The sequence below is a fragment of the Thermobia domestica genome, chromosome 2 (genome assembly GCF_964235325.1).
Source record: "Thermobia domestica chromosome 2, izTheDome1.hap1.1, whole genome shotgun sequence".
In the NCBI taxonomy this organism is placed as follows: Eukaryota; Metazoa; Arthropoda; class Insecta; order Zygentoma; family Lepismatidae; genus Thermobia; species Thermobia domestica.
Genome location: NC_137455.1, coordinates 122,648,584 through 122,664,848, shown reverse-complemented (window position 1 = coordinate 122,664,848; position 16,265 = coordinate 122,648,584). Strand labels below are relative to the sequence as shown.

General features: G+C 31.9%; 1 protein-coding gene across 7 annotated transcripts in view; it reads right to left on the bottom strand.

Moving 5' to 3' along the window:
- Window positions 1–16,265, bottom strand: part of dysc (whirlin protein dyschronic) — a 708,896-nt gene that overhangs the window by 200,760 nt on the left and 491,871 nt on the right. For 5 of the 7 annotated variants that reach the window (XM_081745580.1, XM_081745584.1, XM_081745583.1 and 2 more), the window contains one exon: window positions 2,309–2,481. The exons of the other annotated variants lie outside the window; for them this stretch is intronic. In XM_081745580.1, the coding sequence (XP_081601706.1) occupies window positions 2,309–2,481 (173 nt within the window). The remainder of the gene's footprint in view (window positions 1–2,308; window positions 2,482–16,265) is intronic. 7 annotated transcript variants of the gene reach the window in all.

Below are 16,265 nucleotides of genomic sequence, written 5' to 3'. Positions count from 1 at the left end.
TTGACAACTGGAACAATATTGAACCCCACTTTCACGATGCGATATTTTGTCTGGTATCAACATTCTAGTGTGTGTAAACTACTCGGTATTTCTGTAGCATTTGCAATTTTTGTTTTCCAGTAAGTTTTAGAAAATACAAAAAGGTAAAGAAAGTTTGTGTGATCATTTTTTTAAATTGAAATTTGAATGTGTAATATTTTTCATCGTATTTTATACTGTATTTTTGATATATTACATAGTTTATTTTATTGTAGTATTGTATAGATTTGATATGTATATAGCATTACGATATATGGACGTGTATTACAATATACATGTTAAATATACTTTTTGTACAAAATAGATTCGAATTCTCTGTTTAACTATATATTTCAACTCACTTTATCGAAGAAGAACTTATAGTTATAAATACTATATTGCTGTTTTAATTGAATACTAGCATATCTTTTCCAATAAATTTCCATTAAATTTTCCTTTTCTTTCCGTATTTGAGTTAGTTTTGAGGCTAATTGCGCTTAAAATAAGCATCTTATTTAAATATTTCATATTCGGTTAAAATGAAATTTCTGTACAGAGTATCATTGTCATTGGGTATCAAAAAATTACATTGTTTTAAATTATCTTGGTGTTGAGATAGACCGATGGTACGACACGACCGCACTAACTTATGTCTTGCTGAAATGACGCTAAAATCGTTGTTTATCTGTTTAATAATAGATATCACTAATAGTTTATCTAGAATAAATCTAGATCAGTGGTTCTCAACCTAATTCCTATCGCGACTCCCATTTTATCACATCCTCTTGCCAGAGACCCACTTATAATTTCTCGTTTGTAATAAGCTTGTGTATGATTTATAATATATCTATTGCGGAGATTTCACGATATCCATCTATTTTTACAATATTAAAATCCATTTTTTGTATATAATATATACAGTAACTTCCCTAAAAGCGAATGGATTAAAACTAAATTTGGTCAGTTCATTCAAATATCGAATCCGATCCGTCATACTGTTTCAAAATGGAGGCCGTTTGAAAATTTTAAGACTTCATAACTCCCTTAATTTGGATCATATGATAAAATAGTAAAGTAATTTCTAATTTTGGTTAAAATATTTGACAGTTGTTAAAGTTATTGAGTATTTTAAATGACCTGATAATGTGCGTCACGAAGATTGGAATCAGACATTGCCGTACTAGTGAAATCACACTATAGTCAGGTATCTCATTAGCTTTTAATTTTAATTGTATTTCAATATGCTGGGTTTGTTGCATTTGTATTTTTCTGGTATTTCAATATGCAATTCTGATTAGTTTCATATCGTATCTCTTTCATTGAAATAAATTATTATTAAACTCTGCACCTATTGAAAATGTTTAGTAGACCTAGTTTTGTTGTTCTTAACAGCATGTATAAAAATAAAAATATGTTTATCAGAACAAAATTCAAAATAATATTTAAAAATATTTTCCGGTATTAGATTCTAATTATATTTCTCTCTTCCGCTTCCAACCAGCATGAAACCCTCTTGCTACCTCAGGTTGAGAAGCCCTGATCTAGAGCAATACCTCAAATTGCATTAATTTGTTTTTTTTTTAAATACAATTTGAAGTGGATTCTTGCACTTCTTGGGATACGTTACAAGTTATTTAATCGGCAAGATCAATAACTTTAATACATCAATCTAATTAAGTCAGAGATCCAAGTTTAAAATTAGAAATTCGCATTATAGTAAGAAACAGATCCTATAAACAGTTTTTATAATTTCCTGATGGTAGAACATAGTGCAATTTGAAACTTTGTTTCAGGATTTTTTTTTTTCTAGCAGCTACCCTCTGGTTTTGATTATACTAGCATTTAAAAAAAATGTTTATAGGATCTGTTTACTTTGCAATTCTGACACTGATCGCACTATCATTATTAAACTATATTAATGTTCTTCTGATTGGACTATGTGGATCTAATATGAAGACTGGTAGCGAAGTATTGATAATAGATTATGTTTTTGATATTTTTGCCTTTCAGATTTTGAATGCTTAATTAAATAGTATATGTTTAACTAGAATTTGTTCTTTCTCCTTAAAAGTGTAAGCTCATAATACACGAGATCCCAGACAATTATCGCACAGAGAGGTTTCCAAAAGTCAACGTGTGTTTTAGTGGGAACTTAATTTCCGGAAACTAATGGTAAGAAAAGGGAAATTATACAGTATAAAGGTAAGGGAAGGCACGAAAGCCTCTTATCAGAAGATAAGAACCACAGTTGAGCAAGTGCTAGGAGACAGAGAGAGGGGCAGATGCTCACCTAATCCCTTTAGAGCTTCCATAGCATGACCCATTTGCTAAGTCCACCCCAGAATCTTCGCTGGGCGTTCGAAACTCCTCTGGTTCGTAATAAGGATCATAGGTAGCAGCACCTCCGACCGGTAGCGTAAAATTCGATGCCCTGGACCTGCTATGCCTTGATATGTGACTCTCCTAGAAAAAGCAGAACGAACCAATCAGAGGAGCTCTTGCTTTCCTTAAAAATCAACAACACCTACGCCTGAATTGAATAAACTGCAATTGTAGGGGCTCTCTACAATAGAGGTGAAAGAACGAAGAAACTATATTCTACAATCCATGCTTGTGAACAGTTGGAAGATTTTGTTTTGGGGTGTTGGTATGTATATGTATATACACACATACTAGAGTGCAAAGGCTAAATAAAATTCACATTTATTGTTTTTGAAAGTACCGTTGAGTGTCGAAGATGGACATTAATAGGTTAAATACATTTACTACCACAATCAGACACATAAAACCATGATATACGAAAAATAATACTATGAAACAACAAATATAGGGAAGTTTTCTTTGATCTTCTATTTTGTTGCAAATTGTTAAGAAATGTTAATAGTATCTGATTCGTAACACTGGAGTAGTTATTTTTGAGCTCTTCTAATATTAAACTCCCAGCTTTGTTATTCATAATCCTGATATGTTCCACAATCCATAAATTCATTTCTCAAATTTGGACGCCCCTCCAGTTGCGGAGTCCTTATTTCCGCCACTGTCCATAGATATTAATTAAGGTCAATTTGGAAATATGCAAATTAGTAAAATCAAATCGATATTAGAAGCAAACATATTAATTACAGACATACATAAATAGCTTTTTATAGCCAAAAAAAATGTATACATTTGTTATTTCAGCCGATCATCTAGTTTTCTTAGGAAAGTCGGAGTGCGTGAGGCAATAGTTTTTAAGCTCGGCTATTCATCATGTACGTTCTCTATGTTTTAAACTAAGAGAACTTCGTTATTGTAGTCTTAGTGGACATCAGAAGATTAGTATATTTAAGGAGAAAAAGGGAAAGACACTGATAGGATGCCTTGTTTCTCAGATTGCTACTTTGTATGATGTTGGTAACAACACTATATTAACGCGTAATGTGGGACATGGGTCTATACTACTCCATCCTCTTCCATACTCTATTGTGGTTCCGATGTTTTCGATGTTAGTCTGTTACAGCCTCAAAATACTTTACTTCCAAGAAAATTATTTTCTTATATTTATGATTTTAGAATAAGATTACAATTTGTTCAAAGTTAATTTTATAAAAATAACTTATTTAGATTTCAAAATACTGCATATTTTTTAGTATTGGATAGGAAATGCCCCACGTTTAAGGTTGCGTAACAAATATCCCGAGGTTAGGGTCATCTCGACAGTTTGTCTTATTGTGTTGAGCAATTTATACGTTCATGTTTTGTAGAACTGTACCAGCTATCATCTATTAAACGTGATACCTACAAACTAACCATTCATTGAAAGTAAAGACTTTTTTTCCCTTCTTATTCAGAGGTGACAATATACTTGTGTCTTTTGAAGACTAATTACATTTGAAATGTAAAATAATATTTTGATTTGACAGATCTTTACTGAAAATGCATAGAAAATGCATAGACAGATCTTTATTGAAAGTGCATAGAAAATGCGGGAAAACAGTTTTGGCACTGAAGTCTGTATAATGAGTTTTGTTTAAAAGTTAATTTTCACAATAAAATAACGTTTAGAATGTAATAGGATAGTCTAAAGCCTGGGTGACGAAACATGTTTATGACGATACGTTAATGTCCAGCAATAGACGATAAAGTTTCGCCTATTTGTTCGGTAGTGTTCTTACTTTCATTTGTATATAATACATTATAATACATGCTCAATTTTTATTCGGTAACTATCCAGATTAATGTGACTATATAATACGTTATCAACATTATATATATATCGTATTTGTAACTTAGCTTTTGCACTTCTATATATGTGTATATATACACTACACCTCAGGATCTAAATGAATGGAGTACAAGCAATGTTGGAATATATTGAGATCTTCCAATCAGGAAATGCAATGTGGATGCACAAGTACCTAGTTTCTATCTGCGAAAAGGTGACAAGCAACAGGCAGATATGGAACATGTGAGTGACGAATAAAGGAAACAGTGAACAACAATTTGCAAGTATAGTGATAAAATATTTCGCTTAAATATATATAAGGTGAAAGATAGAGAGCATACAATATGGAAGTTCGTGCGTTGTAAACAGGTCCTGGGATTGTGCTGATACGAACGAATTTTCAAGTAGAATACCTACATGCAGACTACCCAAAAGTGCCATCCTTAATGTACTACAAATACAATCTACATTACAAGCGAAAAAAGATGAAGTGTGATAAACTGATTTCACCTAGTTCTTTGAAACTACAAATGTTCTAAAAGTACTAATAATATAGCGGGATTAGGGAGAGTATATTTTGAGAAATACCAGCAAATTTAAGGTTAATATTTCCTTACAATTTTCAGTTCCAGCCTTGACAACTACATCTTGAAACACCTTACGTCAACGCATGTTATTAAGTTCATATAGGTGTGCGTAAGAAATTTTAAAACGTTAAATATAAAGGTGAAATTAAAAATTGTAACAAAATAGAAGTTTAGTTTAGAACATAAAAATTCTACAAATTAGGAACATGCAATAACAAGTAATAGAAATAATAACTATTATTTGTTGCAAAGCTAAGGGAAAGGATTGGTTGAATACAGAAAATAGGAAATTTTAAATCCATCATCATCTTAAATATATAAAATATAAAGTAGAATGAAATTCAATGACACATTCAATTTTTTAAAAAGTAGTATCTAAGTAGCCTAATATTTGAAAACACGCAAAATGTTCTAAGTGCTATAAATTAAATTTGATCATGCAAGTAAGCTTAAATATGAAAGCTTAATTCTCTAGAAACATTTCAAGTACAAAGACAAGTTATGCATTAAATAACATGATCATCTAAGTTTCACAGGAATCAAGAAATAATAATAATAATTAAAAACACTACGTTAAGAAAATTATAAAGAACTAGAATATTTTATAAAACTTATACAAATACATTATATAATGTATACAGAATTTTTTATTATTTCTAAGCAAGAGAAGTACCGTGTCCAATGCTTTCATGAAGCTCATGCATTATTTCTACAGATTTATACATAGAATAATACCACCTACCTCAAACCTGCAAATAAAGTTAATACATGCATTTGATTGATACGAAAAACAGAAAATCGTAATGACAATGCAATTTGAAGCGCATTGTTTTGACAAATCTATTTTATTCACTTAAGAACTATTTCTGTCAACAAAGATAAAATAAATAAAAAATAAGTGATTCTACAATATTAGAATTCTGTACCAATAAGATAGTTAAGTCTATAGTCGACATTACACCACTATATTTTAAAAAAAGACAACAACACATAATTGAGAAAAGTTTCAGAACTAATGGAAAAAACAGCAAAAAGTGAGAGTAAAGTGTAGAAAATCATTTTGAAACTTGTAATTCATTTTGAATAAGATAGTAACATTAGTGCTCGTGATACGTTCATGCACAACTCGGTGAATTATCATTGTCCAAGTGCCTTTTGTGATAAATAGTATGTGTAATTAATATTGAGTTCAGTGAAATGTTTTGTCTACAGAGAATTATGATTGCCCACATGGGGAATCCAGTAATAGACCCTTTCCACAATTGCGAAATCGATGGTTCAATTTGACAATCGTAATATCAATTGACATAATCAATCATTCCCTTGAATACCAAGAACTTTCACATCATACATTGAAAATGGAATGCCTAATTGGCTATAGTATATATAACATTTTCTTAAAAAAAAAAGACACTCGGATAAGGTTGTGATTGTTACAGAAAGCAAGAGTTCTCTCTCTGCATGACGCAAAGTTACGATTTAAATTTTGAGGTCACATTATTACTATTATTATTATTATTTGTAAAACGAATTGTCTTTCTGAACCAATTATAAACACTACTCTAAATTATAAGTTCCCAATCTTCTTTTGTCTGGTGTTTCCCCTTGTAAAATCTACAAACTCCACACCTTTCTCCTAACCCGCATTACAACACATGCCATTAATATCTGCAAAAATCTTGAATGTGTTTCCTGAAGGACTTCTCAGCTATGATTCCATATTTTTAATAATAATAATAATAATAATAATAATAATAATAATAATAATAATAATAATAATAATAATAATAATAATAATAATAATAATAATAATAATAATGTATTCTAAAATATAACGAAAAACAACGAAGTCGTGTATTTGTTTAACTGAAACCTTTTGGATTTTTAGTTAACCACTTCGTATAGAGTTGTTCCGTTTAGCAGAGCAAGGCTGTAACAGAGTTTCTATTTCAGTAATATCATCAGGTAAAAGTTGTTTAGTCATCATAAGGATGCAATGAACGTATAATGTCATCATCGGTCGGAATGCCAGTTCAGAATATCATCATGAGGATGAAATGAATTCGCAGATTGTAGTTATGATCTAGCTGAGTTAATGTATTGAATGACAAAGTTGTTCTTTAAACATTGAGTTCTACTACATGAGCTTTTGTACCAGTAACTAACAAATGTGGTCTCAGGTTTAATGACACAAACCCAAATAGAGGCTCTCATCCCTCTTTAAACAGTAGGTATAATCTCATATAGTTTCGGGATTGAATAGAAAGTTAAACTCCAATCAGCCAATGACTTTTAGTAACGGTATGGACAGTCATATTTACAATTATATATTGAATTCTAAACCAATGGAACAAGAAATTTTGTAACAAATTGGACAAATCAGTTATGAAGACATTTCGAACAAATCGGCCGGCTTGTGGAAATGAAGCAATGGATTAAGTGAGATGTTTTGAGTATCATGCTAAAGAGTAATAGAACATTCATGAAGGACGAAGAAGGGAAGGAGCGATCTTCATTGAGCATATCCTCGAAAATGATGTAAGTTCCAGAAAATAGTACATGAAAATCATTAGAAAATAAATTGAAAGTTTCTTTTAGCACGTTATATCAACGAGCAATAGATTAAACAATTCTCACGTCTATTTGTAATGCTCAGAATTCTGACCTCTGAACAAGGAGGACTAGCATGTTGAACTTGGTCAGGATTTTCGACAATAAGACTCGGATAACCTAACCTTCACGTAGCGGAACATTATTGCACACAATAATTTGATCTAGATTAAAACTGCGGAGATCAAGCAACAATCTTCACAGTAATGTTCAGGGTATCTGAGCCTGAAGGAGGAGAGATCCGATAGGAGTGCAGTCCAGAAAATCCTCATTGTATTCTTCGAAATTTAGGAATTAGGGCACCGTGAATTGAAGGTTAGGCTCTTAATGTCCAGTTTTACTGTTTTAAAGAACTGAACTGTTGGACAAGGATCACTATATGTTCATCAGTAGATGGTCATGCCCACGAAGCGTTCGTAACACATAAGTTATTCGGACGCAACAACACCCATAATAATCTATTTTTAAGCGTGTTCTTTGGATTCAAACCCTTGTACTTAAAAACTTAATTTCTGTTCTAATTGCTGGTTGTGCGTTTACGTTTGAAACCAGGTTCATTTTCCAGTTTGGTTGAAGTTTAGCGTCCTCTTTCTGCACCAAGGCTATATGTGACATTCGTTGTATAAGGGATTAAAGTCCAATTTTGGCCATTTAATATTTAATATCTTTACCTGAAGCTTCTTTCAATGCTTAATAGATCCATGGCGAGATATTGTAAATAACTATTATAATGAAATAAACAATTCTCACTTTTCCATGTATTTAAACAGAACGTACAAACTTTATGTCTCTTTTCCTCACAACTTTGATAACTGGACTTGAATCCCTTGTGCTTTGAATGCCTCATATAAGAAGTGGACCTACAGTTTAAGGTGGAATCCAAACTCCCATAATGCGTTCAAATTTCAAGGATTTCTCACCAAGAATCGAACCTTGAACCCCGCGCGCGCTGGTCACTAGACAAGCAGGGAGGGTAATTTAAGCTATGAGAGCATCGAACGCACCACTTGGGTGGTTAATAATAAGTAAATACAAATATATTAACTAATCTATTATTTCCTGTGCACTCATTTCATGAAACTCAAGTAACGGAATTAAAATTTGAGTTGTATTTAGTGAATAGATTTGTTGCCATTTTCGTTGCCATTTTTGCGACGTATGTATTACAAGAAATATAAAAGATCTTCATATGAAGAAAATATTTCTTATAATAATTTAGTTAATGCATTTACTTGTGATACATTAGAATTAAGGAGAGAAATAACAGATCATTTATTTTTGTATAAAATTGTAAATGACCTTCTGGAATGTGGTGAATGTTTAAAATTATTGAACTTCAATGCTAAGATGAATGCGTTACGGAATCGGCAACCATTCTACTGTAAGCAATCTAATTCAGTGTTTCATCAAAATTCACAACTTACAAGACTCTCCAGTAAACATAATAGTACTGTTAAAGGAAAAAATGAAATCAATTTTGCAACGACAATGAAAGTATTTATGGAGAATTTAAGGGAGAATTTAAGTAAATGAAATAATAATACTTGTAATTGTGAATAGCGTCTAGAATTACTAAATTTAGAAATTATTTTGAAGTTTGTTTTAAAATATTGAATTTATATTGCCTTAAAGAGATTATTTTTGTGTATTTTCATGTATATATGGTTTTGCTTTCCTTATTGTGTTATTGTGTTATTTTATTCTTTATTTTAAGTCTTTTTTTCTTATTTTTGTTATTGGTATATTCTTCTTCATAATATGCTGTGGCTATAATATTGTGCCATGGTTAAGAATTATGATGTAATTTCGAATATTTATATTATATCAATTATTTGTACAATGTAATTTCGAATACTTATATTATATTGATTATTTGTACAATGTGGTAGCTTATGTATATTGCAATATATTGTATGTTCGGAAATCTGTATATTACTTATTACATAATTATAATGCCTATTGTAATTGGGGCTTAAGCACGCTAGCACCAAGAATAGAATGCTTGCTTACGGTGCACATGTTAGTAAGTTTAAACCGTGAAGGGGTGCAAAGTCTCTTAATAGAAGCTTGAGTCGTGATGCAGAACCTTTTTACTGTTCTAAGAAATAGTTTTCAGTTTGACTTGTATATACGTTTGTGTACATCTATGTTCATGATTATACCAAGAACCCTTGATCATATTTCCGTGCAGTTTCCAGAGAACGAATAAGCTGTTCCCAAGGACAGTTCTTAAGCATGTATATTTTTTAAAAATGTTAATTAAAAATAAAAACATTCATTTACATATATACTAGGTTAGCATACAGTATTCTTGTGAATATGTTAATTCGTAAATTCTCACGCGCTACTGCACTGGGTATCATTATTATTATTCTTTATTTGATACTGTATACTTTCCCAGACCACATTAATTTCATAGGAACATAATGAGTCTGTGGAGCTAGATTATGAAACACATCAACTCATGCAGTGAGAAAACCTCTAGAATGGGGCTTTGGAGCTAGGTTATGAAACACATTAACTGATGCAATGAGGAAACCCCTAGAATGGATCTTTGGAGCTAGGTTATAAAACACATGAACTGATGCAATAAGAAAATCCCTAGAATGGATTTTTGGAGCTAGATTATGAAACACATTAGCTGAAGCAATGACAAAACCTCTAGAATGGATCTTAGGATCTAGATTATGAAAAAAACATTAACTGATGCAATGAAAAATCCCTAGAATGGATCTTTGGAGCTAGATTATGAAACAAATTAGATGAAACAATGAGAAAATCTCTAGAATGGGCCTTTGGAGCTAGATTATGGAACACATCAACTGATACAATTAGAAAATCCCTATATTGGATCTTTGGAGCAAGATCATGAAACATATTAGCTGAAGCAATGAGAGAAACCTCTAGAATGGGTCTTTGGAGTTAGATTAATGAAAAACATTAACTGATGCATTGAGAAAACTTCTACAATGGGATTTTGGGGCTAGGTTATGAAACACATAAACTGATGCAGTAAAAAAAAACTCTACAATGGGTCCTTGGAGCTAAATTATGAAACACATTAACCGATGCAATGAGAAAACTCTAGAATGAATCTTCGGAGCTAGATTATGAAACACATTAACTAGTATTTACAAAAACCTCTAGAATGTACCTTAGGATCTAGATGATTAAAAAACATTAACCTATGCAATGAAAAATCCTTAGAATAGATCTTTGAAGCTAGATTATGAAACAAATTAGATGAAACAATGAGAAAACCTCTAGAATGGGCCTTTGGAGGTAGATTATGAAACACATGAACTGATGCAATCAGAAAATCCCTATAATGGGTCTTTGGAGCAAGGCCATGAAACACATTAGCTGAAGCAATGAGAAAAACCTGTAGAATGGGTCTTTGGAGTTAGATTAACGAAAAACATTAACTGATGTAATGAGAAAACTTTTAGAATGGGTCTTTGGAGTTGGATTATGAAACACATTAACTGCTGCAACGAGAAAACCTCTACAGTGGATCTTAGGATCTAGATTATAAATGACACATTAACTGATGCAATAAGAAAATCTTTATAATGGGTCTTTAGAGCTAGATTATGAAACACATTAATCGATACAGTGAGAAAACCTCTAGAATCAGTTTTTGGAGCTAGATTATGGAACACATTAACTGATATAATGAGAAAATCCGTAAAATGGGTCATTGGAGCTAGATTATGAAACCCATTAACTGATGCAACGAGAAAACCTCTACAATGGGTCTTTGGAGCTAGATTATGAAAAAATAACTGATATAATGAGAAAAGCTCTAGAATGGATCTTAGGATCTAGATTATAAAAGACACATTAACTGATGGAATGAGAAAATCCCTATAATAGGTCTTTGGAGTTAGAATATGAAACACATTAACCTATGCATTGAGAAAACCTCTAGAATCGGTCTTTGGAGTTAGATTATCAAACACATTAACTGATGCAATGAGAAAAAAATTAGAATGGGTCTTTGGAGTTAGAATATCCCTTTCAGCCCTTATTTTTTGTGTACTCACCGATTTTATTTTTATTATTCTTTTTGACTTAACAAATGAAATACAACCGTCATTTAGTATGCAGGTATCATATTTAGAGAATTATACGGACGTAAAATTTGCGTGCAATAGGGTTGAAATACGTATACAAAATACAAAATGGCATTAATCGAACACAAAATGGAATTAATCGAACACATCATTGTGATCTACACAGTTTAGAAACTCAAAACACATCACTAATGCAGGAGGAGGATTTGTTGCAAATAGTTTGTTTCGCCAAGAGGCCCCAGTAACTACTCTACAAGAAATGCGCCTAGCTATCTGACAAATGATGAAAGCGCCTGAGAAATAGCGAAAAATGATTTAGAGAAGTTCAAAGAATACTGACATGAAAACCCAACAATTTTGAATCCTCCAGATTAATTATATTAATCTTAAAATATGACGTACACATATGTTACCGTCAGGGCCGAAAGGGATTATGAAACACATTAACTGATGCAATGAGAAAACTTCTAGAATGGGTCTTTGGAGCTAGATTATGAAAAATGAACTGATGCAGTGAGAAAATCTCTAGAATTGATCTTAGGATCTAGATTATAAAAGACACATTAACTGATGCAATGAGGAAATCCCTATAATGGGTCTTTGGAGCTAGAATATGAAACACATTAATCTGTGCAGTGAGAAAACCTGTACAATGGATCTTTGGAGATGGATTAGGAAACACCTTGCTGAAGAAATAAGAAAACCTCTAGAATGGGTCTTTTGAACTAGATTATGAAACACCTTAACTGATGCAATGAGAAAACCTCTAGAATGGATCTTTGGAACTAGATTATGAAACACATTAACTGACGCAATATAAAAACCTCTAGAATGCGTATTGGGAGCTAGATTATGAAACACATTAACTGGTACAATGTGAAAACCTCTAGAATGGGTTTTTGGAGCTAGATTATGAAACACATTGACTGTTGAAATGAGAAAATCCCTAGAATAGGGCTTAGGGCTAGATTATGAAACATATTAAGTGATGCAGTATTAAAACCGTAATTAACCGATTTTAATATGTGTATGTTCATGGATAACTTTGACATAGTTGCAGCAATTGTGATTTTTCTTTTTCTATACCTTGTCTATGATTTTTCGGAGCTCAGATTCACAATTGTCTATGATCACACATAAATTCGATATAAGTGCACTAATTTTGTTTTTTGTTTGAAAGATTAGCTTTTGTAGTGGTTTCATATAAATTTCATTAGGGCGTGATGATAGTCTTTAGAGATAAACTATGAAAATTAAACTCTTGAATGGCTGGTAGTCTTAATATCGTAATTAACCGACTTTATTGTCTGCAAAACTTCAACATAGATTTAATGGTATTGATTATGTTTTTAAAATTTTAGAGTGTATATTTGGTCATATTTGTTCACGTATTTCGTAGTGATACATATTTTATGGGAAATTAGTGTTCTACCTTTAGTTTAGGCATGTAACTTATCTACTTGGTTAATAAAAGTAGAAAAATTAAGGAAGCTTTAAAGGAAACTAACCGATTTCAAAAACGCGCTAAAAAAGCAGAAAACAAAAACTTTAAAAATATATGAGCTGACTTCAAAAAACATCAAAAGACAAAAAAAAAGAAAAAGAAAAAAGAAAAAGAAAAGATAAAAAAAGAAAAAAAGAAAAGTATAAAAGCGCGAAAATGCAGAAAAGTAATAAAACGGTTGAAGGTAGAAGGTAATTCGTTACTGTTATCTATAGACTTTTTTTGAAATCGTGCCAACACAGACTAATTAATGCCTTATAAAATTACTACGGAAATAATTTTATATTACGCATTTGTTTGCGTTGACACGACTTTAAAAAAGTTATAGATAGTAGTAATGAATGATTTTCTGCTTTCTACTGCATTTTCGGAACACGGTTTGTATATTTTCAATTTTTTAATTTAATAATGGCTTTCCTCCTCCATAGTATTGTTTCATTATAAGTGAGCAAAACACATTTATAATTACAAGATTTATTCCATTTCGGGTAACAAGTATGTCCACAGGCTGCGTAGTGCCTTGTCCTATAGTTATGGCACTCTCCGACTTTGAGAAGTTGTTTATAAAGCTGAACAAAAACAAATGGAGTCAGCATTTCTAGGGAAAGGGGATTCAATTTATGTTGGATTATTTTCAATGTGCTTGCACACATAAGCACAAACGAAGAGAGATGCTAAATCAAAATCGAAGCCGAAATTCAAAGAAACTGTTTCAGGATTGTGTTGAGCATGTTATCTGTTTAAAAGCTTTGAGATCAAGGCATAGTTATTCTAGTCATTCTAGCTCTCTATAGCATCGTTTCTCGATTTTTCTGAAGTCGCAGACTCCTTGTAAAGACTGAAATTTTCCGCGGTCCTCCATCAAATCAGAAATAATTTCAAAACATATTTTACACAGCATAAACATGAAATGATAAATTACAATACTAAATTACAACACTAAATCCGCCTCTTCAATGTGATACTGCTATAACACCATCTATGACAATAGGATACTGCTATAAATGGAGGTATGGAAAAATATATCATATCAGTGAAGCATAATATTAAAAATTCAACGCTTCCATAATGTGATGGCTGATGTATCTTTCAGCCTAGGTTGTTAATTTTGTTATTTCTTCTTATCTTTTGGTATTCTATTCTTTTCAATTCGTTGAAACTTAGGCAATTTCTAGTACATTACAAATATTACAGTCTTGAGTAACATAATAAGATACAGTTTAATTAAAACAAAATGTCTATCGGACAAAATGTCTCTCGCTGACCCTGGGGTTTTCGAACTACAGGTTTTGAAACACTGCTCTAAAGAATTATGCATAATATTATGATGCTGCACTTTTAACCTAATGCTCTTGGAACTGATTATGGAATACACTGAAACACACTCCGTATTCGGAGGATGTGATTCGTGCTGTTGGGTGTCGTATTTAGACCATCAAGAAAAAGGAAACATTGTGACAGCGTTTTCAATCTTCAAAGGATGTGACAAATATGCACAGAGTCAATTTGGAATAATGAAAGTCTTAGTGCAATTGCTAATAAATTTTCTATGGGTGAGTTGTCACTAGTTTTACCCTGAACTACGTACACTGGAAGCTTACAGTAGAACTCCACATCCATTGACTGACTGATTTGAAGTTAAGCATTCCTCTCCACCACCATGTACCTACAAGTTTGAGAATGTAGGATCCAAACCACATGGGCTGTTATCAAGAAACGAATCCGTGTCATTTGCATCAAAGGCTTGCCATTTATCCACGAATGAGGTGTAGAAGTTCGTATATTTTGGTTAAGAATGAAAACGCAAAGTTTTACTTCTAAAGAATCCTTTTTTTTTTTTCAAATTTTCTTTCTGAATGGGTGCCGACATAAGTTGCAGCTTAAAGCATGATACTTAGCCGATATCGATTTTCCCTCAACCAATTAACTTAAGTATTGTTTTACTACTTTGTTTTTATGAGGGAAGGAACAGATATTATTAGAAACCGAGTAAAATAGAATATTTGTAAGGCAAATGTAAAGAGCTAACCTCAAAATAAAACATGAAATCATTAAGAGAATAATAAGACACTTCGATTAGGCATCCTCAAAGATATGGGTTGGTTACATGTTCATGTCTGTATTTTTATTTTGTAAGTAATAGCTTGATGTTAATCATCAAGGGTAAACATTATGCAATCACTATGGTATTTAACATTCATAGTACAGTACATATCTAAATTCTATAACTATTCAAAGCAGGAACCTGTGACATGATTTTGTAATCCAACTCTCTTAGAGACGAGGTTACGTAATGAGGAGCTGCCTATACTGTAAGAGATGATCTTGCAAGATGGCCTGTGTACACGCCAACCTCCCGGAACCAAGGCCCGCTCGTGGTTCAGAGTCCATGTTAATAGTAAATCTTGTCTTTAATACCTCAGCGTAGCATAAAGGCGCAAAACACAACATCGAAAACTCATTTCCACTTACAAAAAATGTTGTAGAGAAGTAGACATAAAGGGTACCTCCAGGAGTGAAAAAGGGCTGTAGTACAGGTATTAGGAGGGCACACTACCAATTGGTAGTAGAGAGAGAGTATCATGTTACTTATAGATATCTCATATTGTAACCACAAAAGGTTTTTAACTTTAACATAAGGTACAACTCTGAAATAAAAATACTTCAAACAAAATTGCTGTTTTAGTTTGACGTTTGATTTTAGAAGACAGCAGCAGCAATCCGGGAATATAGCTATAACTTCATATTAGTCATATCTTGAAAAGTTATCACCATAAAGATTCAGAAGATATGTGGTTTATTTTATACATTATTCTAGAAAATATAATGTAAATGTTTCTAGTAAATTAATTCATTTTATTATTGTTATTAAACATATTTTTTCTGAGGGAACTGCATAAAAAGGAGAGCACACCGAGTATGAATCGGCTCAAATCTCATTTTCAGCTAGACTCCATCATATATAAGACTCCGTACTGAAACCACGTTAAGCACCAATTCATAAATTAAAACAAAGTAAAAATGACATTTACCATATTTCTCTCACAAACTTAACTCCTTTTACTTCTTAACAGTTAAACTTTCTGATAAGAGTAACAATATGCAATTGAATAGAAGTGCTTTATAACACTTAGTTCATTTGTCCATCTGATGATTCAATTATCTGGATCAAACTAACATTTTGCTTTATTCGTCTATACATATTTTATGGAACTAGGGCGAAGTTTTCTTAAAGAGTCTAAAAACTATCCATATTGGTTTCTTTT